The 27,124-nt window shown below is 44.6% G+C and overlaps 1 protein-coding gene and 1 long non-coding RNA gene across 2 annotated transcripts; one reads left to right on the top strand and one right to left on the bottom strand.

The window, feature by feature from the left end:
• Positions 1–1,814: 1,814 nt before the first annotated feature.
• On the bottom strand, positions 1,815–22,877 carry BATF (basic leucine zipper ATF-like transcription factor). Its single transcript, XM_006206089.4, has 3 exons — positions 22,601–22,877; positions 20,242–20,346; positions 1,815–2,382 (listed from the first exon to the last, which is right to left on the bottom strand). Exons 1-3 carry the CDS (start codon positions 22,661–22,663, stop codon positions 2,173–2,175), a joined length of 378 nt encoding a protein of 125 aa, XP_006206151.1. The 5' UTR covers positions 22,664–22,877; the 3' UTR covers positions 1,815–2,172.
• Positions 7,679–8,043, top strand: LOC140697153 (uncharacterized). The gene is made up of 2 exons (XR_012073992.1): positions 7,679–7,747; positions 7,881–8,043. It is a non-coding gene; the product is annotated as an uncharacterized lncRNA (long non-coding RNA).
• Positions 22,878–27,124: the final 4,247 nt, after the last annotated feature.

The following is a 27,124-nucleotide window of genomic DNA, read 5'->3' as shown; positions in this document are numbered from 1 at the left end:
AAAGGGGAAGAGATATTCTTGCTGAGACACAGAGCAGCACACGTGAGCTCTGCATTTCTGGTTCTGGCTCTGAATGTCATTCAGAGGATGCCCAGCACTGGTCATGTGCCTTCTGCGGGGGTTTCTGGGGGAAAGTCACAGCACTCAAGTAGGGGTGGGGAGAAACATCTCTGATTGGAAGGAAGCCTGCCCCATGAGTGGCCAGGTCCAGGCAGGGCTAGCTGTAATGAAAGCTGGTCCTCAAGTTCTGCTTCCTAAGACTGAGGAAAAAAATGAATTCTGTTCAAGGCAGACAACATCTGAAGGGACCATTGGCTTCTTTGCTTCGCTTGTGAACACAGGGGTGGAAAGGGGCTACCCAGAGCACTGGCTATTAGAAACCAGGGCCTGAGGGAAATTGATGAGAGGGAACTTCCTGGCTGTAGCTCCTCAACAACCCCCCCCCCATCTACACTGAGTCCGTGCACTGGAAGAAGACCGCATTTACCAAGTTCTGCTGGGAGACCAAAAGTTGAAATGCATGGTTCTGCACTGGAAGCAGTGCTGATATTTGAAGGCCTGGGCTGTCTCAGCAGGCTGTAAGTCAATTTTCCACACTCAGGGCACTGGGGGTATTGGCTTCAGGGGTGAGGGGCCCAAAGGTGGCAGTCTGCCTTCAGGGACCCTTGGCTTGGGCTCCTCCCATAGATAGGCTGCAAGGAGGTCAGGCGGCCACATGCCAGGACGCAGCTTTTCCAGGCCTCGGCAGAGTTCAGTAATGCCACTAAGCACCATGCTGACGTAATCCCAGCGAGGCAGGAGAGACCTGGGTGGGGGAGACCCAGAGCTGAAACCTTGCCTCAAGTCCACCAGAGCTGTCGGCCTGCAGGCTGAGGAGGTGCCGACACAGTGACACAGGCCTGTTCCTCTCCTTCCTGTGCCCACTGTGTCTCAAGATGGCTGCTGGGATGCGGCTGGGGCGGTGGGTACAGCAGGCAGTGGCAGTCCCTCTGAGGGACCAAGGGATGAGACGGAGGGAGGCTGCTGAGGGGCTGCATCCGACACCTTCCGTGGTGATCCCTGTCGCTTTAGGCCCCAGCTGGCTCAGCAGGGGCCGTGGCTCTTGGACAGTGCTGTGGGTGAGGCCAGAGGGCACTCGGCCTGGGAGTGTCTGAGGAGCAGGAGGACATGGGAGCAGGGAAACCAGAGCACACTGGTTTCCGGCTCTGCCGAAACTGGCGGATTTGAAGCCTTGGTGATGACCCTGAGCCACTGCTGCCCTCAAACTGTGCTCACAGTGGCAGCCTGCGGAGCCTCAGGGAGCAGGCAAAGCTGTGTGTGCCTTATCACAGCTTCCCAAGGGAGGCGGCGTCTTCAGCAGGACCCTGACTGCCTGTGTCCCTGAACCACACGTTGCCCCAGGAGAGCATGAGGAAGGCACCGCCTGACATGTGAGGTGCTCCTTGTGTTTCTAGAATGCCTCGCGGGGGGCTTGGCCCGCAGCAGCAGCGCCCAGCACCGGCTGTCTGGACAGAGCTGAGTAAGTGTAGTTGTGCGAGGGAGCCCATCAACCTGAAAAACAGTTCCACTCACCAGCACCGCGCACTGGTCCTTCTCCCGTCTAGGGAATAATCCTAGAAATGTCTAGAGCTGACAATCTAGAAAGTATGAGGCAAGGAGGAATGGAAAGTGGAAGGTCACAGTGAGGTGACTTGGGGAGGAGAATCAAGGAGACACCTAGAAGAAGGATTGAAGCTTCTTTGAGAAAATCCAGCTTCTCAAGCACATTAACACACCACGGAAAAGAAGACACCAGCAGTGTGAAAGAGGGAAACTGCCTTGCCAAATTGATTTTTTCTTTAGACATTTACTTAGAAAAATAACCCTTCTGTGCCCTCCTCCCTCTGTGCCAAGGGACGTGGTCGTTTTCCTCGATGCGACTCTGGATCGGGCCTCCCACCCACATGGAGGTCCAGCCCGCGCCCTCGGGCGGGCGGCCACACTGCCGGGAGGCATCACACACTTCCAGCTGCTGTGTCCTGTGCTCAATCCTGGTCCAGGCCTCTGCCCCCGGGTCTCCAGGTGGAGGGAGGCTCTGAGGGACGAGGGCCGCCTGGCCACAGTCTGTGTGCCCCTCCGGATGCCTGGGAGCAGCTGGGGTTGGGGGCTCTGCTCTCCCCCACCTCTGGGAGCTCAGGGCTGGAAGCGCGGGGAGCTGACGTGAGGCTGGTGGAAGGCGTGGGCGCTGTACACCACCTCGGGGGGCGAGGGGGCGCCGGTGGCCAGGACGGAGCACAGGGGCTCGTGGCTGCTCAGCACCGACGTGAAGTACTTCATCTCCTCCGTGAGCTGCTTGATCTCTTTCCGCAGCGCCGCGTTCTGTTTCTCCAGGTCTTCACTTTCCTGTGAGGGGGAAGGATTGGCATGGCCGGTTAATGTCCTGGCGGCGGGCGTCAAGGTTGCGAGGGGGTGGGGGGAGCAGAAGTCTGGATTAGGTGTTCACTGGCACAGCCATGGAGGAGGGCATTGAATTTTTCTGCACATGCGCGTGTGTGCACATGTGCATATATATTAGTATGTGTCAGATGTCTGGATGGTGCATCCGTATAAGCGCGTGAACATTTGTGCGTGTATATGCATCGCTATTATCTTGAAACTCATGAAATTGCTGATATTTGTCTATTTTGACCTGTAAGAATGGCGCTTTCATATGGCCCCAGCTGGTAGAGATGTATGTGTGAAGGCATGTGTGAATTTGCTTGTGAGCGTGCTCTTCTGTGTGCAGGTGCACCTGCACGGGTCTCTGTGACTGTGTGAGGGTTGAGAGGGTCGAGTGTATGTTAAGGGAAACCGGCTGGCAGGCCAGAGCCTGGAAAAATGGGAAAGAATTTGTGAGAACATCTTATACTAATTTCACTCTTTCCCTTCTCCTTTGTACCTTGTGTTCTCCAAGGGTTCCCAGCATTTGCATTTAGTTTGCATCTGCAAAGTCCATGGTTAATTGTCTACTTCACCCAGATTCTAGAACGTTTAGGGTCTTTCTAAATATTAAATGATCAAAATCCAGCAGTGTTGGATTCCACGCCGTTCTGCTCTCCCAGCTGCTTGTTCTGAGAGCTCTGGGTGTGTCTCAAACACCTGTGCTTCCTTTTTTCCAGAAACACCTTTCTCCTGTTGCTTAAGGAAACCATCAGATCCATGCTAATCAGGAAAACTCGGGATAAAGAGCGCTGACTACTGATCACATCATTAATTAATCAACAATCACCCACTGGTAATTAGCATTTACTGGAAAACAATACCACCTTCATAAACCCAGGGGAACTGCATTTCTGATGTGATTTTCAGGCTCATTTCTTGATTCAAACAGACTTTCTCTGCTAAATCATTGGTGCTCACAAAGGAAGGGAAAATGACACTGGAGGTGTAAATAAATTACATTTCAACTCAAAAAGTGACCTAATATTTGGAGTCTAGGTCGTATTTTTCTAGTTCTTTTTGACAAGTCAGTATTTTCCACACTTGCCATGTCATTAGAATTAATTTAAAGTCTTGTTAAGACTATAATTTCAGGTCCTTCCTGAAATCTATAGAGAGTTGAACTCAGTAGGTTTGGGATTTGGGGTGAATTCTGGGAATCTGAATTTCTAACAGGTGTCCTGGGCTATTCTAACGATCAGGTAAGTTTGAAAATACGAGTTAAAATGATACTAAATGTGTTTTAATTATTCAAGCACTTATTAAGTGCCTGCAATAGTCTGAACTCAAGTGTTTGTTGATTGACTGCCTAATGACATTAGTTGTTGGACCAGAAGTTAACTCAAAATTACAGCAGGCAGTGAGCCAATGTGAGATAACTTGACATTTAAAATCTGCCCTAAATAATCAGGAGCATGAGCTGCAGATTAATGAGAGAGCTAGTTATACTGCCAATTGTCCTAAGCCATGCACCTAGGAGTTCTTTTTAAGTGGTAGAGGAGCATATGATTGTGGCCTTACCCATCAAACCAGCTTCCATCTGTGTGAAGGACAGATGTAAGCATGCTCAGCCTCAGCCTGGCATTTCCTGCATGCGGCACTGACCTAGAAAATGTGCCTAGGTCAGTACAAAGGAACTCTCTCTCTCTAAAATGGGGTAGCAGGGTGGGATACCAAGAGCCATGATGGTAGAGTCAGGGGCACTGGTTGCTGCTTCTGCAAGGTGTGGCTGGCTCGTTCATCGGACCATTTAGTTGTTTCCGGGCACATCCTAGAGGGAGGGCATCCCCTCTTTACCGAAAGGTAAGATAAAGCAACACATGAGACTGGGGTGGGGGGTGTTGGTAAGACGGGAACTGGGGGCCGGGAGTCCTGGCCCCTTCCTTTAGCCCTTTTCCTCGCCCCCTCTGAGAGTTTCCACTGGTGACAACATTTACTGTAAGTTCTGTGCTCCGAAGAGCCTGGGCAAACCCCGAGGCAGAAGGGAGGGGCGGGGTGGGCGGGCCGCAGGGACCAACCGCTCTGACCTTCACTCCGCCTAGAGGCCGGCCCAGCTTTCGGGAAGTGACAGCAGGCTCTTCCTCCCGAAGGGAGCCCAGCTGAGCTCGCTTAGGCGTTCTCCTCTCCCTCTCCCCGCCCCAATTGCTCGCAGATCCCAGAGCTCCAGGAAAACGTTCACAACCGCTTCTGCCTCTAACCAGAAAACAACCGCCTGTGACAAGAAACTTGTCTTTACCTTGGGAAGCAAGACTGCTTCCTGCTAGGGCCCCAGAGAAACCCGGGGGCCCTGCAGCCAGCCAGACACTTACAGAGGAAGAGTCTGACTTCCCTTGCAAAAGGAAGTGGCCGATCTGGGGCTGTCATCCCTCCACATCCCCACCTGCCATTGCCCGGTGCATTCTGACCCTCCCTGGAGTCATACCCTGGAAAGTGCTCTCACGGGGAAAACTGACGAAGGCGGCCATGGGAGCAGCTCTTTACCCAGAGGTACCATGACCACACCCCCTCACTTCCCCCTAAATTCCCGACAGGAGCTGGACACCTAGAACTCAGTGATGGGGAAAGGAAAGGAATGTTTGGAAAGTTAATTTTGGCTCTAACATCATGCCTTCTGTTGAGGTGGGGGAGGGGTGAGCCTGTCTTTGGGCTTACACGCAGCCTGCTTTCTACTTTCCAGAATTCATTTAGGTCCTTCAGGCTCCTCACCATAACCCTCTGAGGTGGACCTAGAAGGCCAGCTGTTATCATTATCCCCACTTTACAGAGTGAGACCCTGGGACAAACCTATTCTGCATACCCCCTAAAATGACTACAGGCTGTTGTCAGCAGCTGCTGGCAGAAAGAGCTGTAGGCTTCACCTCAAGGCACTTATTTTCTCAGAGGTCTAGAAACTTTGAGTGAGTGAGTGAGCCAAAGCCCCATAACCACGTCGGTGCACAGCAGGGCTGGGCTCGGGACTTCCCCACCCTGCGTCCCTTCTAGTGCACCCACTGCTACTCCTGAGAGACTGGCGACTCAAGTGACCAAAGATCTCCAGAGATCTCTAAGACATCCTTGGGTGCCCTAGAGCCTCCCAAGAGAAAACTGGGTCTTGGTTTGGGTGATCCTTAAATACAAGAACCCTGATTTGGACACACTCCAGTCCACGGAGCTGATCATCAGCCTCCTGCCCTGAGCTGGAAAGGAATCTCTTGTTCAGCCACCCTGTTAGAAGGCTAACTTGGGGCCAGACCTTCCCCAGATGCGCAGCGAGGTCTGGAATACACGACAATGGTGAGCTCCAATCAGTTAACTGTGACTGGAGTCCTGGTCCTGGTCCTGGCTAGGTGACCTTCAGTGACCTGCTTTCCCTCTCTGAGCCTCAGCTGTCTCACTTTAAAACAAAAAGACTGGACCAACACAATGATTCTCAACCTTGGCCACCCATTGGGATCAGTGGAATCCCTGGAAAGCTTTGACAGTACCGATGCTTGATTCTGCAGTAATCAGTCTGGGTTGCACCTGGGCATTGGGTTGTTGAGGGCTCCCCCGGGGATTCTAAAGTGCAGTGAATGTTGAAAACCACAGGATTAGCTCTCCAAGCCCTCTCCAGCTTTCAAATATTTCAGATTTTAAATGGATTACCTGTGTGTATTAGCAAACTAGAGCCTTTGTTAGAAATTGTGTGTGTGTGTGTGTGTGTGTGTGTGTGTGTGTTGGGAGCAGAGGTATATAGACTCACTTTGCATGAGAAAGATTAGTAGAAACTAATCAAACAAATTTTGTTTTGTTTTTGGTTTTTGCAGGGTGGCAGGGGGAGGTATTTAGATTTATTCATTTATTTTTAGAGGAGGTACTGGGGATTGAACCCAGGACCTCGTGCATGCTAAGCATGCGCTCTACCACTTGAGCTATATCCTCCCCCTAAACCAAATTTTTAAAAGAATAATCCTGCCTGACTTAATAATAACTAACATTTATCACGTGCTACCAATCACTCTTTCAAGTACTTTACAGTTATCATTGTATTCAATCGTAGCAACAACCCTATGTGGTAGATGATATTGTTAGCCACATTTTACAGAAGAGGAAAACCTAAGGTACAGAGGAGTTAAGTAACTTGTTCAAGGTCACACAGCTTGTCAGTTGCAGCACCAATGCTTGAACTGAAGAGGTCTGACTTCGGAGTCTGTGCCCGCCATCCTCCCTAGCATTTGAAGTCTATTTACATCTTATAATATTTGGTAATTATCTCCTATGAGGCCTCAGCCAGATTGACTTTCCAATTTTATCTTCCCTCTTTTCCCACCTTATGCAAATTGAGATGCTAATATTCACAGTTCACCCTCACCTACGAGGTTACTTGATGCCACCCCTACCACGAACCACAAGCAGCTTGGGGGTGGCTAAGGAGGAGGCTTCTCGGGGGTGTGGGAACATTCTGGGAAATTCCCTACTGGAGGGGCCAAGGAGGGGGTCACTCTCAGAGCTCTTGAATGGTGGGGAATCCCCAGGCAGGTCCCTTACCCACAGGGAAGCCAGTGGGGACCAAGGACAGGCTCTGACCCAGGGCTCCAGCAGGGACTCTCCAGGCCTTTCTGAGCAGGGCTTGGTCCTCCTTGCTGCCAGCTCTGGTTTATTGCCTTGACCTTCTCCTTGAAATTTCTAATCACAGTTTCCAGAACGGTGAAAATAGTCCCTGTGTATTTCCTTCTCAACAGAACATGTAGTCATTTATTGGTAAGGTGACATTTTAGCTCCCACCCACACTTCGATATGAGAGTAGTGTGTGAAGCTCCTGTCCCCAACACCCAGCTATTTGTTCAGTCTCCAGCAGTTACCAACCCTCTCCCCCAAGTGCAGACACACGGTGGAGCCCGCCATTCCTGGAGGAGTCTGAACTGAGTGGTAGGGCACTTTCCAAGCCATAGTACAATCTCACACCAATCCTGGGGAAATTAGCCACAACTTCTGCTCCTTCCCTGATGAGGAGAGAAGAGGAAGCACTAAACTACAGGTCTCCGAGCTGAATAATTCTGGAGAAATCTTCACTTTCATGCCCTAAAGCTGAAGCTCCAGGACCATTGGCACCTTGTCATCCTCTGATGATCAGCCACATCAGGCATGCCCCACAGGGCCCTGTCTGGGGCCCTGTTGCCTGTTTGTTGGCTTTCAGGATTATGATGTCATTGACCTCATATGTGAGAAACACTATAGGTTGGCTCACAACATCTACCCCAAACTCCTTCCCCCGGCTTTCCTCTAGAGAGGCTGGGGAGAAAAATCCTCAGTTACTCAGCTTTCCCTGCAGGTAGGGGTGACTATATGGCAGATTTGACCAATGAGATGTAAGCAGAAGTAACGGGATGGGGGAGTGGGAAAGGAGCTTCGCTTCCCAGGTGAAAAGGCAAAGCCTCACCAAAGGCCACTCTCCCTGGACACAGACTGATGCCTGGAGGTTCAGAAGCCATCTTGCAGCCCTGAGGATGAAAACCACATACTGAGAGAGAAGGAACTTGGTTCTTTGATGACATCCTTGCACTATCCCTGGTCTATCCACTTCTGAGCTTATTATATGAAAAACTATAAAACATAAACCATGACTTATCGATGCCTCTGTTTGAAAGTTTTTCTATTACTTGTTAGCAGAACACAATCCTGACTGCTGTCTCGGGTTAGAAAGGTTATCACTAGCAAGCCCAATTTTGAAAAACAAACAACTAATAACTACCATCAATGTCAAAGTTTGAATTATTATTTTTTTAAGCTGCCAGGCCTCTGGAACAGAGTGGGTATATACCCACTAAACTGCCCCAGATTCACTCCACACATTCTACCACCTGACTGGCTTCGCATGTCACTCAACTGTGGCTGCACACTGCAGTTACCTGAATAACTTAAAAACAACAACAACAACAAACACTTAATTCCTGGATTTCACCCCTGAGAAGTTCCAATTTAATTGTTTCAGACTGGGTCTCAGGCAAAAAGATTAAAAATGTATATATAGTTCCCAGGTGAGCTGAATGAGCAACCACCCTGAGAATCATGTTCATAGTGGATTCCTCTTAAAAATAATATAATAATATAAATACATATAATGTTTGATTTTGTAAAATTTATTATATCATATTTTATATGTTTTTATATTTTAATATTTTAAATATATTTTATTTTCTAACATATAGTGCAAATAATATAAAGAATGTTAAAGAAGTGGGCAAACATTTCTAAGTCAAAACATTTTTCTAAAAGTAAATGGAGTGGGGAGGGTACAGCTCAGTGGTAGAGCGCAGGCCTAGCATGCACAAGGTCCTGGGTTCAATCCCCAGTACCTCCATTAAAAAATAAACCTAATTAACTCCCCCTCTAAAAAATAAATAAATAAATAAAAGTAAATGGAGAGGGGAGGGTATAGGTCAAGGGGTAGAGCACATGCTTAGCATGCAGGAGGTCCTAGGTTTGATCCCCAGTACCTCCTCTAAAAATAAATAAATAAACCTACTCCGCCCCCGCCAAAAAATAAAATAAGTAAAATTTTTAAAAAGTAAGTGGCTGTTTAAGGCAAAGAGTCTTAGTATTACATTACTTTTATAATTGGTGAAAACAATTCCAAGTAGGCCAGAACAGTTCATTCTTATGATGGAGAGATAAGGGTTAGGGCACATATTGGAATCTCATTAATGATAATTTTATCAGATTAGTTGTCCCTTAGATTATTGAGCTCAGTGAGGGGAGGCACTATCCTCATCTGCACTGTTTTGTCCTCAGTGACTGGAACTATGTCTGGCATGTAGTAGGTGCTCAAAAATCATGTTGCTAGACTGCCAACTTGGGAGTCTGTAATAATGTCCCGCAGTCTGAGGCCTGCCTAAGTGTGTGATGTCCATGAAATTTCCCGGGGAGCGTTTAACCAAGCATTTAAATACTTTTAAAGCTTGTTTTTAACTCTAAGATAGTTGCAAATGAGTGTAAGAGATGCACTTTTTAAAAAAGGCCCAGGTCAAACCCCTGCTTAGTAACATTTTTGTTCCCCAAACTGAAGCTGTGGGGTGGGGTCAGCAGAATTACACCACTTTGAGAACCCTGCCGGCAATTTTCCTGGCTTAAACTTGACCTGCCCCATCCATACCAAGCAAAGGAGACTTGACCAGCTGTGGTGAAAAAACAGTTAGTGTTCTTAAAGTTTTTATAAACAACTGGAAAGAAGGGCATATGTTTGCACATATGATAATGCATCTGACATCTTCATCCAATTTATTCCAAGGAAAATGCCAGCCTCTCTGTAGTAAATAATTAAATATAACATTCTCCCCCAAACAAAACAAAAGGAAAAATGTACTATTGCTTTGTTTTTACATTTGCTCTCCCATTAGCTCTCAAACAGCCCAGCAACTGCTATTTCTTCCCATTTGGTAAATCAGAATTTAGGTTCCTCCATATTCCCCTCCCCCACCATCCTGGCAGGATTTGAATGACTCCTGCGTGTCTGGTTCCTGCTCCCTCCGGCACTTGGCCTTTGTATCTGAGCTCCTTCTCATTCTCTCACAGTCCCTGGTCCCACAGGGTATCTTCCTGACCCTTGCCTGACCCCAGCCTGAAGGCTCTGCTGAAAGCACCCTTTCCCCAGATCTTCCCAGGCTCCTTCTGTTTGACTCATATTTGATTTCAAACGTCAGGGTCTCAGAAAGACCTTCCTTGGTCACTGTCCCCATTCTGGTCCCTTAGTCACTTTCCACATTGCACTATTTAGTTTTCTCCAAAGCCCTCTTCACTTCATGTGATTAGTGTGCTCATGTACTTGTCAGTTTATTTTCCAGTCTGACTTCCAATTGAATGTAAGCTCCATGAAGTCAGGAACTCGGTCTGTCTCATCCTTGCTGAATTCTCAGTGCCTAGAAAAAACCGTAGCTGGCATGTCGGAGGCACTTCATATATACGTGTACAGCAGAATGAATAATTTCGGCTAACATTAGCTCTAGTACTGGGAATATGGCCTTTGCTTTTATCATTTTCTGGACTACCCCACCTCCTTAGCAATAAGGCATATTCTTGTGCCAGTTGAGTACCTGGAAAATGGTTACGGGGTCATCTGGTACAGGCAATTGCATTTTGGCACTAGAAAGCTAGTTCCCTCTGCTGGGCTCCAGGCTTTATCACTACTCGAATTTTCATGAGAACTTAAGTCACCCTCCTGGGTTCCCCTAAATCTAGGCTGACCAGATGCTTACTGGGACAGTCCCAGTTCATAGCTATTGTCCTAGTGTAATTTTTACTAGTGCCTCTTTCACTCTCAAAAATGTTCCTATGAAGGATAAATTATAAGATCCCCATCAAAGCCGGACCCTCAGATTCTAACTCAATGATATTTTCTCTGTTCTCATTCTCGAGTTCCTCCAGAATTCACTCAGCTCTCTATTTGATCATTTGCTTATGTTTTAAGTAAAAAATATACAGCATAACAACATTAAAGGTATTTTTTAAAAATTATACCCACTCATGATTCTAGTCTTCTTACATGACTCTTCGTTTGTACACGTTGCCATCTTGTCCTTTTTAACAAACTTGAATGCTTATTTTTATAAAGTCTCAATCAGATTACATATACAATTTGTACTTTCCTTTCTGTCATAATCTTTCCATGCTTACATAACCACTGTAATTATTATTTTTAATGGCTACATCATAAAATAGATGATCCACAAGTTACCTAAAATGTCTTTTTAAGGCTAGACATTTTGGTTGCTATCAAAATGTTGCTATTGTAAATAATGCTGCAGTGAACATCTTGATCCATATTGGTTCTTGGTTTTTGTTCAATTATTTCCTAGGATAAATTCCTAGGAGTGGGATTACTAGGCCAAAGGGTACAATCAGTCTTCTAGTTCATGGTAAGTATTGCTGTAAAGGGGTTATGTAAGACATATAATGGTGGCAGCAAATGTATATATTAATTTTCCTATAAATTTGTTGGGGTTTAGGAATCAGAATTTGAAATAATTTATTTTGCCAGCTAACTAAAGGTTTCTTTCTTAATTTCATTTTAATGTTACAAGTTATTGATCACTAGGAGGAAGAACTTTTTATGTGTTTGTTCCCTAGTACAGCGTTCTCAGCCAAGGACAATGTTGCCCCTACCCCCAGCAGGGAACATTTGGGAAGGTTTGGAAATATTTTTGATGGGCACAACTGGGAGGTTGAGGTGGTCCTACTGGAATCTAGTGGGTAGATGTTATATATTACAATTCACAGAACCAACTCACTCCTACACACACACAAGAAAGAATTGTCCAACTCAAAATGTCAATAGTGCTGAGGCTGAGAAACTCTTACTGTGTATTGTTTTCATAATCAGAATAGAAAATTAGGTTATTTTCATTTTGATAGGAAAAATGTTACGTAAGCTTTCTGTTCATAGCCTCTGCCCACTTGTCTTTGGGAGTCTTGATGTTTTCTTAAAAAGTCTGTTCTGTCTATAGTATTAAGATTAAATCTGCATTTAATTAACTTGACACAAATCTTTCCCCCAATATGTCATTGTCCTTTTGATTTTGGATTACAATGTTAAGACCTTTTTTAGATAAAGAAACATTTAAACTTAGCCTGTGTCAACCTGGGACTCTCTGCCTTTCTGGTCTCTTGCTGTATACTTGGGTTCTATTGCTGAAGAGTGTCCAGGCCGTTCAGACATTCTGACTACTGGTCTACTTCTTGGCTCATGCTTTGCAAAAGGACGTGTGGGAGACACACCATCTGCAGAGTGAAGTCCTGTTCAGCAAAGCAGCACAAAAACAAAAGCAAGCGGAGGGGAGCAAGAGGTTTGGGATCTTGGGTGTCCTTGGTGAAGACATCAGTGTCTTCACAGGTAACACGGCACAGCGGCTTAGAGCGACTCTGAGTTTCCTTTTAATTTCATGATTTCATGAACAAAGGAGGATGACTATAGTTACTGTTACTCTCTCCACAAGCTACCATGTGGACCCACGGCAGGACCCTGTATAGATACCTCCCAATGTGTGGGGGACTTTTTCCCGTGGAACCAATCTACGGCCCCAAGACTCAAGGAGCCAGACTGAGTCCTACAGAAGAGACTGTGTAAACCCTTAGCAGCTGAGACAGGGACTCTTTCGTAAGACTCCCTCATTCTTTTCAAGTGAAAGTAGCCTGGTAGCTGCTGAAAACAGCTTCGAGAAGACATCTGCTGAATGTGTGCCATCAGTTTCTGACCTGGGACCCATAATCCCATGTAGACAGAAATTCCCTACAATGCCAAGACTGGTATGGAGCCAGCCTCCTTATAGATATGCCTCCCAAATGTAACCGCACTGACCCATCGTCAGTGGGATGAGCAGTCAGGGGTGGTGGATTCCTTAACATGTTTTTTCTCCCTAAGTGAGAATAGTCTAATTTTTATCCTAATTTTTTAAATGGTACACATTCATCATAGTACAAAAGAATGATAGAAGAGTACCAAGAGTAAAGCGAGCTACTCAAAACTCAACCACTCAGAAGTAACCACTGATAGCATTTTGGAGAACATTCTTCCAGACATGTCTTTATGCATGCAAACATGCCTCCCAACCACAAATTTTACATCAACGGGATTATACTCTGCATACTTTTTGTCACATGCTTTTTCATTCAGTGCTGTCACTGACATTTTGCTATGTTAATAAATACACACCCACATAGTCATTTTTAGTGCCAGCATAAAATTCTAGTGTCTGAATATGTCATAATATACTTTACTCCCCAGTAGTTGAACATATGTCCAATTTTATAGCATTGATAAAGTGTTTACTACCCACAAATAATGATGAATTGAGCATCTTTATGCATCATTGTTTCTTCAAACTCTTGTGAGTGGAATTTCTGTACCAAAGGGCAAGATGTTAATATTTATTGCTACACAGCTTCTTTCAAAAATTGTTTCAATGGATATATTATTCTATTGCATAGAGACAACATTACTTTCTCAACCAGGCCTAATGATGGAGAAGGAAAAGTGTCAATTTTGAACAATGTTGTTTAAAGAACAACAACAAAATAAATTCAGGAAGAGATTCAAGGAGGATCAGTTAGTGATGATGAATACACCTTCATGAGGGTCCAAAGGAAGAGGCTGTGCTTCCTAGTGGTCAGGAAGATGGGTTCTCAAGTCAGACAGACCTAGTTATAAGCTGTATGACCTTGGACTTAACCTAATATGGAAACGACAAAACAAGGTTTTGGTGCAGATTAAGTGACATATTGCAGGTAGTGCATGTAACACGCAGTGTTTGGGTCATAGTCATGTGTTCAATGAATGTATTTTTAATAAAAAGAAGTTCATAGCAATAGAAGCCCAAGAGAAATGTCTCTTTTCCACAGATAGTTCACTGATTTTACACTGAACTTTTTTAGAGCAGAACTAGCTAGACAGAACATTCCTTCTGTGGTTTTTGTTTTGTTTTATTGTGTGTGTGTGTGTGTGTGTGTGTGTGTGTGTGTGTATGTGTTTTAAAACCTATGACTTCTCTATGCCAATATACCTTATGGCATGGTGTTCTAGAGAGAGGGAAAAAACTACAGGAGTGAAAAAGGACCATAAGCAGCCTTCTCTCCCACACCTCCCCAGAAGACCAAAAACAATAGTGTCTCCTTCTAAGGAGGCCCAGGAAGTTAACATCTTTGCTGAGCTTTGCTTCCTCCATTATTCAATTTTCCTCCAATTGTAAATACCTTATTTCTCACAACGTCAGCTTATAGCTTCATTTTATGCATAATTTATACTCATGATGTTTATTATATATGACATTAAAGATACACTCTGGAACCTGTACATCCTTCTCTTTTTAAAAAAACTAGTATGAGACTCCTTCAGCCCCAGGCAAGCACCTGTCCCACCCCCTCTAAGGGAGTACCTGAAGTTCCAGTGTTCAGATTGGGCCCTGTTACTCTGCTGTCTCCAGTTCCATCTTCAAGGCCAGGTCTGACATGTCAAGAGCACAGGTCTGGCCTAATATTACCGTCCACCCACCACTTTTAGCCTTTTCGTGAACAAAGCTTCTCAATTGTTTCCAATTCTCTTTCCCACTGACCTGGGACACTGACTCAAAATCCTTCCTGCTACAAGGCATCAGAGAGCCACTGTAACTAACCAGCATTACCACACAAATGAAGCTGATTTGCCACCCCTTATAGTGGCTCACCTAGTACTGTAGACCTTAGGATTACTCATTACAAATCCCAACTGACAGTTGGTTGTCCCAAAGGACTGAGATATTTATGTACAATGTTCAAGGGATAAAATGTCACAGTGGAAGACTATTCAATGTTTTAAATCAAAATTAGAAAAGAAATTGTCCTAATGTATATGTAGGAATGATTGATGTTGGGAATTAAAATATCTACATTATAAATATGAAAGCACATGATGAAAACATCCAAACTATACTAAAAATGTAAAAAAAAAAAAAATCAAAGTATCTCTCTCCTGCTTTGGATATTTTGTCCTACTTTTCAGAAATAAGTATCATTAACAATTCTGGGGTGGGGGGGACTATTTTAAAATTCTAAAGTTTATACACATATGCACATATATGTTTTTCTTTTTATTAAACATGCATATGGGGGGGGAGGGTATAGCGCAAGTGGTAGCGCTCATGCTTAGCATGCATGAGGTCCTGGGTTCAATCCCCAGTACCTCCTCCAAAAATAAAATAAAACCTAATTATCTCCCCCACATCCTGCCAAAATAAATAATTAAATAATACAAAAATAAATATTAAAAAAAATACTTATGGGAGAATACTACATACGATACTCATACCCTTTTCTCTTAAGAGTATAGAAGCTTGATAATCTTCAGATTCGCACATCCAGATGTGCCAAGTTATTTTAACAACTTCATGGTATTCTACTGAATGAACAGACTATAGTTTATTTAATGAGTCCCTTTCTGATGGATATTTAGCTTGTTCCAGTCTTTGCTATGACAAACAATGCAACAATGAGGATCTTTACATGCACATAATTGTGTGATCTGTGGGTATGTTTGAAAACAGGCTCCTAGATGTAAAATTGCCAAGTTACAGGGTGTGTGCTCTCATAGTTTGGATGGACATGGTCAAACTGCCCTCTAATGGAGCGGTACCAACTCATACTTCTAGTAGTGTGTGGTGGTACCTGCTTCTCTATCACCTTGGCAACATTGTATATGAGCAATGTTTATCTGTTTTTTCCAATCTGACAGGGGAATCTCATTGCTTTAACTGTTATTTCCCTAACTAAGTGACGTCTAGCATCTTTTCTATATTTATTTGCCACTCATTTTTCTCTTTCTGTAAATTGCCTGTTCCTCATCACTCATGTTTCTTTTGGGTTGTTAATTGTTTTCTTATCCATAAAGCTGTCATATATTAAGTAAATATGCCTTTTTTTGGTCAGATGCGCTGCAGGTGCTTTTCCCAGTCTGTCATTTCCCTTTGATTTTGCATATATAATACTTTGAACAGTATAGAGATTTTCACTTTTTACATACAAAGGTAACGTATGTCAATCTTTTCCCTTCTGGTTTGCATTTTAAAAGACTTCACTCCAAGATAAATTTTTTTAATACTCATTTTTTCCCCAAATTTCTTTAGTTTTTTTCCATGCATTTAATCTATGTGTATGTTGCATAAAAAAATGAAGACTCTAGCTTTTCTTTTTTTTTTTTTAAACAAAGGCTAGTCAGTTATCCCAGCATTATTCATTGAATAATTTAGCTTTCTCTCTCTGGTTTGAAATACCATCCTAGACATTTTGCAATTGTACTTGTTTTAGGAATTGACATATGTATTCAGGTCTTAAATTTGAGCTTATTTTGGGGTCTATTTCTATATTCTATTCTGTCCAATGTTCTGTCTTTTCCACATTGTTTTGATTTCTATATTTGAAATTCACTTTAATACTTATTCAGCCAATCTTCTCTAATTACCCTCCTTCTTCAGAGCTTTCCTGGAAATTCTCAAAGGTTTATTTTTCACCAGGTACTTAGAATAGCTAAGCTAGTTCTCCTCCAATGCTCAGAAAATCCAATTTTATTGAGATCACATTAAATTAAATTATTAAATTTCTAGTTTAATTTAAGGGAAATTGCTGTCTTTACATAAGGTATATCCTTCCCTTTATTTGATTGTTTTTTAAGTCACTTAGAATAATTCTGAAGTTACTAAAAATTAAGTCCCGCATATTTTTTGTTAAATTTATTCCTTCCTTCCACTTGCTGTTGTTGGTATTGTAAATAGAATCTTTCCTCCTAATAAATTTTGTAATCTAATTTGCATATGAAGTTATTGTTTTTTGTGTTAACTTTGAAAGCTGACTGGATTCTTATTATTTTTAATAGTTTTTCAGCTGATTATCTGGGATTCACTATTAGTGACTAACACTTTTGAAAGTGAACTGGTCAAGATATGACTTTCTCCTTTTTAATCAATGCCTTTACTGTACCTAACGGACTCTATTGTTGACTACGGGGAAAAGGAGCTGAGCGTGATGAGTGCTGTGTTAGACACCCAAGCAAAAGAGAATTAGAACAGAAAGTGGACTTCATGGATATCACAGTTATGAAAAGAAGCACCTGACCCAGCTTCTGTGAGGGGTAGTTAAGGCCAGAGATGGCAGGAGATTAAACACATCATTGAAAGCAGCAACATCCCTACTCTGCTATTTTGAAAGCAAACACATACAGCGTTTTGGTGTAAACCACTGATAGGACGATACTGAAAATGTTAAACAGTAAATATCCCACACTCTCACTAGAGAAACAGAATACTTCTTTTGGTATTTTAAGAGAAGTAATAGTGACAAAGTTGAAACTGAGAAAATAATTGTTACCCCAGCATGTATGAGGCTTGCACGCTAATACAAACCTGGTCCTTATTTGGTATTGTACTCTCAGTAATTTCTAAACTCTGGTCTTTAACGTCTTGGTAGATGTCCTATGGCTGTGTCTGAGGACCAGAGGGTGGTTCCAGAGCCTCAGCATGGGGAAATTAGCATGGAAGGGAGTCAAGGGCAAACCAAGCACTCAACCCTAAAATGCTGGTGGTAAAGCAGGAGGTTTTCTACCTGAATCACAAACATACTTAAGAGGATAATGGATGGAGAAGATGGGTGACTATTGTCAGAGAGGAAATGAACATTTCAGATCACAGCCAAACCCTCTGTTTGATGGTGGCAGATTCATATGTTGCTGCCAAAAGCTTCTACCTGAAGTCAAGAAACATAAGTCACATTGGTTGCAACCCCCAGGATTGCTGTGTACACTCTAAGGTGTCTTATGCACTGGGCAAAAAGTGAAGATGAGTGCCATGGTGCTCAGAAGAAAGGAGTGGGGAGGAGTTTGTGTCCATGTGTGAGAAAGATGGGAACACTCTAGAGACTGAGGCTGGGGGCTTGCATGTGGACATGGGGGACTACACGACTGGTGGTTCCACAGACCCCAAATCCCAGAGTATCCCAATACGGCCATGACTAGTATAAGCAGATGGGCTAAATCTTCTGGTTCTAACTCTTGTCTTGCAAAGAGAGAAAGTGGAATTAGAGTTGAAAATCCTGCCACAGCAAAGAAGCGTATATGTCACCCCCTTTGATACATCCCCAAAGGGTTGAAGGAAGACCAGGGGGTTGAATTTCCAGGGAGACAGAAGAGCAACTCAAGATAGGGAAGACTCCTCTGCTCCTGCTAGGAGGGAGGGGGCTCTCTGTCACTAGAAGTGAGCAGCTATATTTTGGGGACCATTTCCAGGAGTAGAGTGTCTTATGCATCAAAAGTGTGTCTGAACTTCCCAGTCTTTAAGAACTCTTTCAGCCCTGAGATTCTGTGATTTATATATAAATATAATTTTATATACATAAAATATTAGTTGTGATTATCTTGCTTCTTAAAATAACTATTATTAACATTATTCTTATTATACTTAAAGATTTTGCATATTTATTATATGCCAGGGAGTGATGCTTGAGTTCTTTATATTCACTATCTCTGTGAGGTAGTTACTGTCCCATTTTCCTGATAAGGAAGCTGAGTCTAAGGGAGGTTAAGAACATCTCTAAGGTCTGAGATCGGTCACACAGATAGCATATTGCAGAGCTGGGTTTCAAACTGTGTCCTTCTGACTGTGGTGCTGCTGAGCTATACTTAGTTTCCATTTTTTTTGTTGTTGTTGGTTTTGGGTTTGTTTGTTATTTTTTTAATATTACAAACTTAAAAAGCTTATAGCAGTTTGTCAGTACATTGTCTACTTGTGCAAAAAGGTAGGTTTTATCCTTTCTATTTATATTATATTTATATTATATATATTTATATATTTTTATTTATATTTATTTGTTCATTTGCTTGCTTTAAAGAATATTGAATTAGAATCAGACTCTGATGGAGACAAAGTGAATGATCATAGATTTTCAAGCTTGAAATAGTAAACTGGTGTGTTGTGAGCCCCTCAGCCATAATGAAACCCTGGAGAACGTGTAAGCAGCAGGGTCACCAACAACTTAACACTTAGACTGCTGATCACAGTTATCAAAGAGAAGAACAGACTTGGAGTTCATTCATTGTTTTGTTCACTTCAACAAATATTTATGAACTTAAAACTATGTTAGTATGCAATGGAAGATATGTTGAATACATTTCAAATAAAACACAAGCATCCAATCAGAGATCTTGGCCTGCTCTCTGCTTCCTTACAAAGCTAAAAGAAGCATCTTTTTTATCTAAAGCTACGTCTTACTTTCTCTTGATAAGATTAAAACAACTATTCTAACCAGCCGATTATCAAGCTAATCTTTCAAATAAACATAAACATATACATTTTGGTGCCAATTGCCCATTTTACAATTGGAAAGAATTACCAGGATGCTAGAGGTTTGGGAATGGACCTCCTCAGGAGGAAGGACAGGAAGGCAGAGTGGCCAGAGAAAGGGCTGAGGGGATGGAAGAGGAAGGAGCCAGTGGAATAAGAGTTGGCTGAACAGGCGCAAATTATGGGGCAGAGTGGAGAGAGGTGGGGTGATAAGGTACAGGAGATAAGGAGGAAGCTTTATAAAGCACACAGCTGAATTTAGAAATACTAACTAGGATCTTGGGCCACTGATAGAAACCTCAGATCACCCAAGGCCCCTGCTCAAGCCAGGGGTCAGGGCCTTCCCTACAAAGTGTGAGACTAGAAGCAACTCAGCCAGGGTGGTGACCATACCAGATAAATGCACTTGAAACTACATCTTTCACAGACCCCTTGGGATAGCCATAAAATAGAAATTTTGAAATAAAATCTTAATAATGTTCAGAAAAATGTGTAAGGTGCAACACCCTGTGGAACTCCTAGTCCCAAATACAGGGCCCCACTGGCCTCCCAGGGGATGGGACTATATGTGGTCCTAGCACTGTTGGGTGATGGACTCCCCCAAAGCACGTAACATCTTCTAAATTCCTCCTCAAGGTGGTCCTGCCTTCTGCACTCTAGGTTCATGAGGGATGGAGCTCTCTGCTACCCCGTCTCTGAGCAGACGGCACTGCCTTCCACCAGCCTCTGGGCTGCCCACACTCAGCTCCTATCCTCCTCGGCCGCTCAGGGCTCATTTCTCTTTTAGCCTCCTGGGCCATCCCTTGCTATAGAATCTCTTCAAAGCACTCCCCTCCCTGCCTCACCCACAGCCCTCACCCCTCCACTTACTCCCCCATCCCCACACAGGCAGACTCAAAGCTATGGTCCAGGCATCCATGATGGTGGGGAGCAGAGCCTGCAGCTCAGGAGGATAAAGAAAGTTCTGAACACTCACCAGATGGAGGGTGTCAGCTTTCTGTGTCTGCCGCTGCCGGCTCTTCTGGGCAGCAATGCGATTTTTCTCCCTTCTCTGAACTTTTCTCACATCGTCAGATGAGTCCTGGGAAGCAGGGACGATGAGAATTAGGCAAGCTACCCCTCTCCTCCGAGTTAAAGCTGGCTCTTATGGCGTTTGATACCCAGCCATCTATCCTTCTATTTCTTCACCTTGATTTGCCCATCCACCCTCTTTACCAAAAGGCTGAACCCAGAAGAGGACTCTGTCCCACACTCTGTGACGCTTTCTTAGGTCTCTACAATGTTTTTGGCCAAAAGTTACAGGAAGAGGGCAGAAGAGCTTGAGGCCTCAGTAAGGCTGTATTTGGAAAAAGATGGTTAAGGCGATGAAGTGTGTTTTATCACCTCTCCTCTTCAGGGCTGCTCCACCCTTACCCTCTCAGTTTTGGCCTAGAACTTTGCTATTTTTTTCCAAAACTTCATTGAGCACCTACTGTGTGCCAGCTTCTGTGCAAGTGGGTTCCCCGCTCAGAGGCACTCTGGTTGAATTCCCCAATTCTGTGAATTTGATATAATTATTTCCATCTTGTATGTGCAGCAACTGAGGCTAAAGAGCTTGCTCAAGCGCTCACAGAAATCTGGGTGTTACATCTTCCGGTGCTAAGTCTGACACCTTTCCAAGCTGCCCCCGCCCCTGCCCCCCAACCTCACTGGCTTGTACCCCATGTGTCTTCTGCAGCACCCTGAGCTGAAGTCCCCATCTCAGAGCTGCCCCTTCTTTCCCTGCATTCCCATCATTATGCTCAGTGAACTTGACATTCCTCATGGCTCTGAGCACAATGTCCAGTACAAACTGGAGGCCAAGGACAGCTTTCCTGGTGGCAATTACCTAGCTGTGGAAGGTAGTGCACAAGGGGGCCTTTGGGTGTTCTCTAAGTACACCCCACAGATGGGCATGTGCTCTGCTTGGGCAGAGAGGTTAGCTCTGGCTTTCCGCCAGAGGCTGCAGGATAAGTGTAGGAGTCTTCTTCACCTCCTGCCCTGTCCCCTCTCATGTCCCCACAGGCTAGAGGGACACAGTTCCTAGGGCAAGACTGCTCACCTAGGATATGTCTCAACAACCTGCCCAATGCTTCCAGGCCATTGCAGCTGGAGGGCACTGGGTTAGATAGGAAGGAAGTGCTCTTCCTCTAAGGGGGATGGGGAACCGGGTAACCATGGAAGCCATGAGTAATTTCCTTCCTAAGAAGAGTACACACTTCCAGGCAGTCTGAACCACTCTGATACCATCTTGAGCAGAGGACTGGGCTGTTCATCCTCTAGAGGTCTCCACCAGGACTTCTACTTGCCACTCTGCTGCTAGGTACTGATGACAGAAGCTGTCCAAAATGTTTGTATTTCACTTGCATTTGGGCTGCAGCATTTTGAAAGCCCTCTTGGATAAGAATTTCCTTGCTAAGGAAAGAATTCAGTTTTTCAACCACAAAATTGGACAAGAAATTGTAATTCACTGATGTATTGGATGAGAAAGAAGAGGGTTTCCTATGGAGAGGGCTGTCAAGGAATGGGTTAAGGAGAAAACCCTAGAAGCTGTGAGGCAGCCAGGATGCCTCATTTTTTGGCAACCCTCAAGCTGAATACTTTTACATTAGAAGTCACAATTTAGATTGTGACTCGCAGAACCTCTGCCTTCATCTCTCTGGATTCCCTCAGAGCTGAGCTGAGTTCCTAGGGAATGTCTTCAACTCTCCAGAACCATCTCCTGGTTCACATCCTTCCTCCTCCAGCACCCTCTCTGCTGCCTGTGTTAACCACAGGTGTTGTGCCTGGCAGATAAGATAGATCTTTCTGGGCTGGTGTGGGGTCCTCCTCCTTCTGACCTAGCTTTTGTTCCCCCTTTAGTTTTCCCGAGCCTGTTCCTCTCTGGCCCCACCAGCCACCTCCCGGGCAACCATCTAGCATTGGGGTTGTGTGTGCCAGCAGCCCGCATTCACCTCCTCCTCTTATTTTGCTACTGCCTTGGAGTAAGGTAGGCTCTTCCTCCAAGAGACAAGTGTTCTCTGGTGCTCATTCTCCTCTTGGCTTCCTAGAAAGCTTCATGGAGTGAGAAGCCAGGGGCATCATCGGGGAACAGAGGGGGAAAAGGGGCTTTGGCAGGATGGGTGGAAGGATGCCAGTATGCACAGTCAAATTGCAGATCCCATGTCTTAAGTCTAACAGGGTACCTGCCACCAGCCATCAGCCACCAGCCACCTCCTTGCCCCTCAGCTCCCTGGGCAGGACAAGAAAGTCTGACCCTCTCTCTTTCCCCCCCTGAGGAGAATCAGAAGGTAGGAGGAGGGAAGGGAGAACGCTACCTGCTTGCCAGGGGGTGGAGAGCGGCTGAAGCTGGAGTCGCTGCTGTCGGAGCTGTGAGGCATGGCTGCAATCTTCCGGGCTCTTACGCAGCCCCGAACGCCTCTGGGCTCTCCTGTCACCAGGCGGCCTCCCTTCCTGACTGCTCCCAGGCCACCAGCCCACCCCCCTCTGCAGGGCCCTCCTCTGCCCGCCTTGCAGCCACCTCTGACCCCGGCGTCCTCCTCACTCTGGGGTGCAGGGGCTCTGCTCCCCACAGGGACATGTCGCTTGCTTTGGGGCTCGCGCCCTCTCTCTCTCTTGTGGTTTCTGGTAACTCACGCTGGAAGTCACATGGGCGGAAACTTAAACAAGTTAGAAGCTAATTTGAGAGAAAATACATATCTGGGAAAAGACCCACAGAATTATGTGAAAGAAAGAAAAAAAATACACAAAACCCCAGATACCTTCCGACAGTTTGAAAGGCAGATCAGCTCTCTTCAATTGATGAAGATAAAAGAGAAAAACAACCCAGGGAGGGAAAAACCCCAGCCAGAATTAGCAAGTCCGTCTTCTGTCAACACGGGCAGAAGGGAGAGGACAGTAGGGAAACAGTTTCCACTGTCATCCGCCTTGAGTTTTAAACCAAAATAAAGCAACTGGGATTTCTTTCTGGTTTTCACCTGAAAGCAGCTGCCTGTCCTGTCTCGCAGCAGGCCTTCCTCACTGCCCCGGGCAGCTCAGCCTGCTCGAGGGCGGGTTAGGGGTGAAGGGGCCCAAGGGCAACGGTCCTTCCCTGACTATCAAGCAAAAGAGGCTTTGGTAGGTCTGAAAGCCACAGGGGATGCTCTGGAATTGGTGCTCTAAATGTGTATTCATCACCTTGGACTTTTGGCAGGGTGCTCTGTTTAGAGAAATGATGCCTCTTAGTTGAAGGTTTTTCAGGAGGTCAGGATTGGCCTGGAATCTTAATGATTCAAGAAGGTCACAAAGCCAGAGCCAGAATGGAAAAATTGTAAAAAATAAAATAAAATAAAACAAACAAAATGCAACACAAAACAGTGAATGAGCACTGTATTTGGAGTCAAAACAGCCAGGATTTGAATTCTGCCTCTACCACTTAGTATGTCCATGGCCCTGAGCAGCTCACCTGGACTCTGTACCCCTCCTTATCTCCATCTGTAAATAGAGGATGATAAAACCTGCCCTGCCTACCTCTCAGAGCTTTTCAAGAAGCAAATCATCACATGGATCAGAATGTACCCAGAGGACTGTAAAATACGCCATGAAGACAGCTGTTACTGGTAGTGTCACTAGCCTTGCCATAAGCAAGTTTGTGGAGTTCTCAGTAAGCAATCCCACACACACCTGGGCCTTCTGCCTTCTTAAAAACTGCCCTGCCTCATTCCCAGCACGGCCCAAGGCTAAATGCTTGCCTTGCTTAGTCCTAATGGAGAGGAAGTGTAAACCCCTAAAGGGTTTTGTGTCCACTGGCTGAATTTCTGCCCTGAGACAATATTGCCCTAAGGGTAAATTGAGCAAAACAAAATTCCTTCCCCCAGTAAGTTATATTTGTGTGGGGGAGGCAGACAGCAAATGAAGAAGTTAACATGTAATAGCAGATGGTGACCAGTGCTGGGAGGAAAATACAGCAGGTCAGGATTAGGGAATTCTGGGGGTTGGTGGGTTGCTATTTCTACAGGGTGGTCAGGAAGGCCTTAGTGAAAGGGGGACATCTGTGCAGATCCCCAAAGGAAAGGAGGGAGTGAACGGTGTGGGTGTATAAGGAAAAAACATTCCAGCAAGGAGCTGAGGAGGGACTGTGTTTGGTGTGTTGAGGGGAAACAGGGAGGCCGGTGTAGCTGGAGCAGAGAAGCAGTGAGCGGCAGGAGATTAAGTCAGCGAGGTACCAGGGGGTGAGGTGACGTCGGGCCTCGGAGGGCACTGTGAGGATTTTGGCTTTTATTCTGGAAGCAATGAGGAGCTCCCAGAGGACCCGCCTTCCCACTTCTACTCCGTGATTCTCTGCCTGAGCCACTGTTTGTTCCTCTCCCAGCACTTACCAAATTTGGTAACTCTTTACTTTGTTTTCCCTGGCTTCCCGCGTTAGAACGTTAGCTCCATTTGTGAATTTCCTCCCGCAAATGTTTATTGAGCACTTACCATGTACCCAGTTCTAAGTACCAGGGATACAGTTAGTATTTTGACTGTTTCTCTGAATGAGACGATGAATCAGTTCGTTTTGCTGCCTGACAAACCACAAAAAAAATCTCAGTGGCTTAAAACAACAGCCATGTAGTTAGCTTGTGAGTCGGCGGGTCATCTGGAAGGTTCTTTGGGCGAGGCTGTGCTAGGCTGAGCCTAGCAGGGCTGCGTCGTGTGTCCTCAGACCACTGGGAGGTTGCCTGATAAACGGTTGGTCTAGAATGGCCTGGCCCTGGATTGTTCTGCTCCACGTGCTACCTCATCCCTCAACAGGCTTGCCTGGGCCTGTGTACGTGGAAGTTCTAGGATTCAAGAGGAAGAGCAGAAACTTTCAAAGCCTCCTGAGGCGCAGGCTCAGAATTCCCATAATGGTCCTTCTGCACACATTCCATTGGGCAAAAAAGTCCCAAGGCCAGCCCAGACTCCCTGGGTTGATGGGAGGAATATAAAGAATTGTGAGCATGTTTGTGGTCTCCCACAGATGAGAAGCCATTGGTGGTTTTAGAGCAGAGAAGGGGCAAGGTTTTAAAAGGGTTTTGACAGGATCTCTCTGGATGCAGTTGAGATGTACTGTAGAGGAGCGAATGGAGGCGGGGAGACCAGTTGGGATTATGGCACTAGATTATCATGATAACCTAAGTAAAAAATATCGGTGGCAGAGACCAGTGAGCTAGGGAGGAAGGTGATAAGAAGTGGGCCATGTGATAACCAGTGACCATGTCTTTCTTGTTTACAATTACACATCCAGTGCCCAGAGGACGCTTAGTAAGTCATTGTCAACAGAATCAATGTGTGAAGAAATTCCCATTGAACTTTGCTTATAACTTACAGAATTTACCATGACCTGCCTTGTTCTGCATCTTCTCATCCTTGGTGTATTGAAAGCTCTATAAGGATAAGAACTGTCATGTTTATGTTTTATTCAGTTAAATTTAACATTTATTCATGCCTATTACATAGCAAAAAAATTATAAGTATGAATAAGTCAGAGATCCTGCCCGCACAGAAAGAAGGGGAAGAAGTCAAATAGCCAGATTATTAGAAGCGTTATAATGTTCAGGTGAAGGTCTTAGGTCTTTGAACAGTAAATACTTGTTGAATGAATGATTGCTTGATTCTATGGTTCCAAATCAATACACAGCTTCAATATTTAACAGACTAATGAGGAGAGAAATGAAAAATTAGCTCTTACGTAGACAGATGGTGTCTTTCAATGGTATTGATTATAAATTATTTTTAAATATTTAAGATTAAAGAATAAAACACTCGTGTATCTACCATTAAGCTTAATAAATAAGTTATGAATAGAACCAAAGGCCCCTTTATATCTCTTTTGAATCCCATTCCTTCCCCACCAGGTACCCATTAACCAGAATACGGTCCTTCTCATTCTTATGCATTTCTCTACACATGAACCGAATCTGTATGTACATCCAAGGAATATGCAGTGCTGCTGTGTGTGTTGTTTAGCTTTTTACATTGTCAGTATTTTTACATTTAATTTTTATTTTTTATTACATAGTATCTGAATGGTCACAGCAAGGTTTGGGATAGAGACATCGCACTGAGATTATTCTGGAGAACTTCACCAAGCCACCAAGTAACTGTTATAAAACAGCCAGCATCAACTCAGTCAACGTCAGCCCACAGCCTAAGGATGATTCAAGGTAGCATTCGCTAGACACTTAAATCCTTTATGCTGACAGCAGACAGGTATCAGGACAGCTGTTGGCTCACGCATGGCCCTGGTACAAATTAGAAAACAGTGCCACCTCTTGGTAGGCAATCCCAGGCCAAAGGGCGTGGACTGGTGAGCCCCTATTTGATGTCTAAGGTCTGGGCTCTTAAACAGTGAACAATCTGTACAACTGTACCCAGGATCCTTGCTATGTATCACTTACTATGTGCCAGGCACATAAATTGACTCATTTAATTCTCACAACAGTCGCAGGAGGTAAGTACAGTTGATCCTTGAATAACTCAGGGGTTAAGGGTGTTGACCCCCACATAGACAAAAACCCATGTATAACTTTTGACTCCCGCCAAACTTGAAGTCCCAACAGCCTACTTACTGTTGCCTGGAAGTCTTACCAATAACAGAAACAGTCGATTAACACGTATCTTGTATATGTGTTATATACTATATTCTTACTATAAAGTAAGCTGGAAGAAAAAAATGTTGTTAAGAAAATTACAAGGAAGAGGATATATGTTTACAGTACTATACTGTGTTTATCAATACTGTAGGTTTATGTCATGTTTACAAGATGAATTGTCCATCAATCAGTTGTCACTCTGTCAGTCAATATCGTCTTATATGATACAAAACTCTTGAAGCTAAC

Source organism: Vicugna pacos, chromosome 6, assembly GCF_048564905.1.
Source record: "Vicugna pacos chromosome 6, VicPac4, whole genome shotgun sequence".
NCBI lineage: Eukaryota > Metazoa > Chordata > Mammalia > Artiodactyla > Camelidae > Vicugna > Vicugna pacos.
The sequence above is the reverse complement of the archived record's forward strand: the minus strand, read 5'-3'. Positions and strand labels throughout refer to the sequence as shown.

Coding starts and splice junctions, on each gene's coding strand:
- BATF (XM_006206089.4), bottom strand. CDS start 22,663: ATGCCTCACAGCTCCGACAGCAGCGACTCCAGCTTCAGCCGCTCTCCA. Junction 20,347..22,600: donor CTCCACCCCCTGGCAAGCAG/GTAGCGTTCTCC, acceptor CCTGCTTCCCAG/GACTCATCTGACGATGTGAG. Junction 2,383..20,241: donor AAGCTGACACCCTCCATCTG/GTGAGTGTTCAG, acceptor TCCCCCTCACAG/GAAAGTGAAGACCTGGAGAA.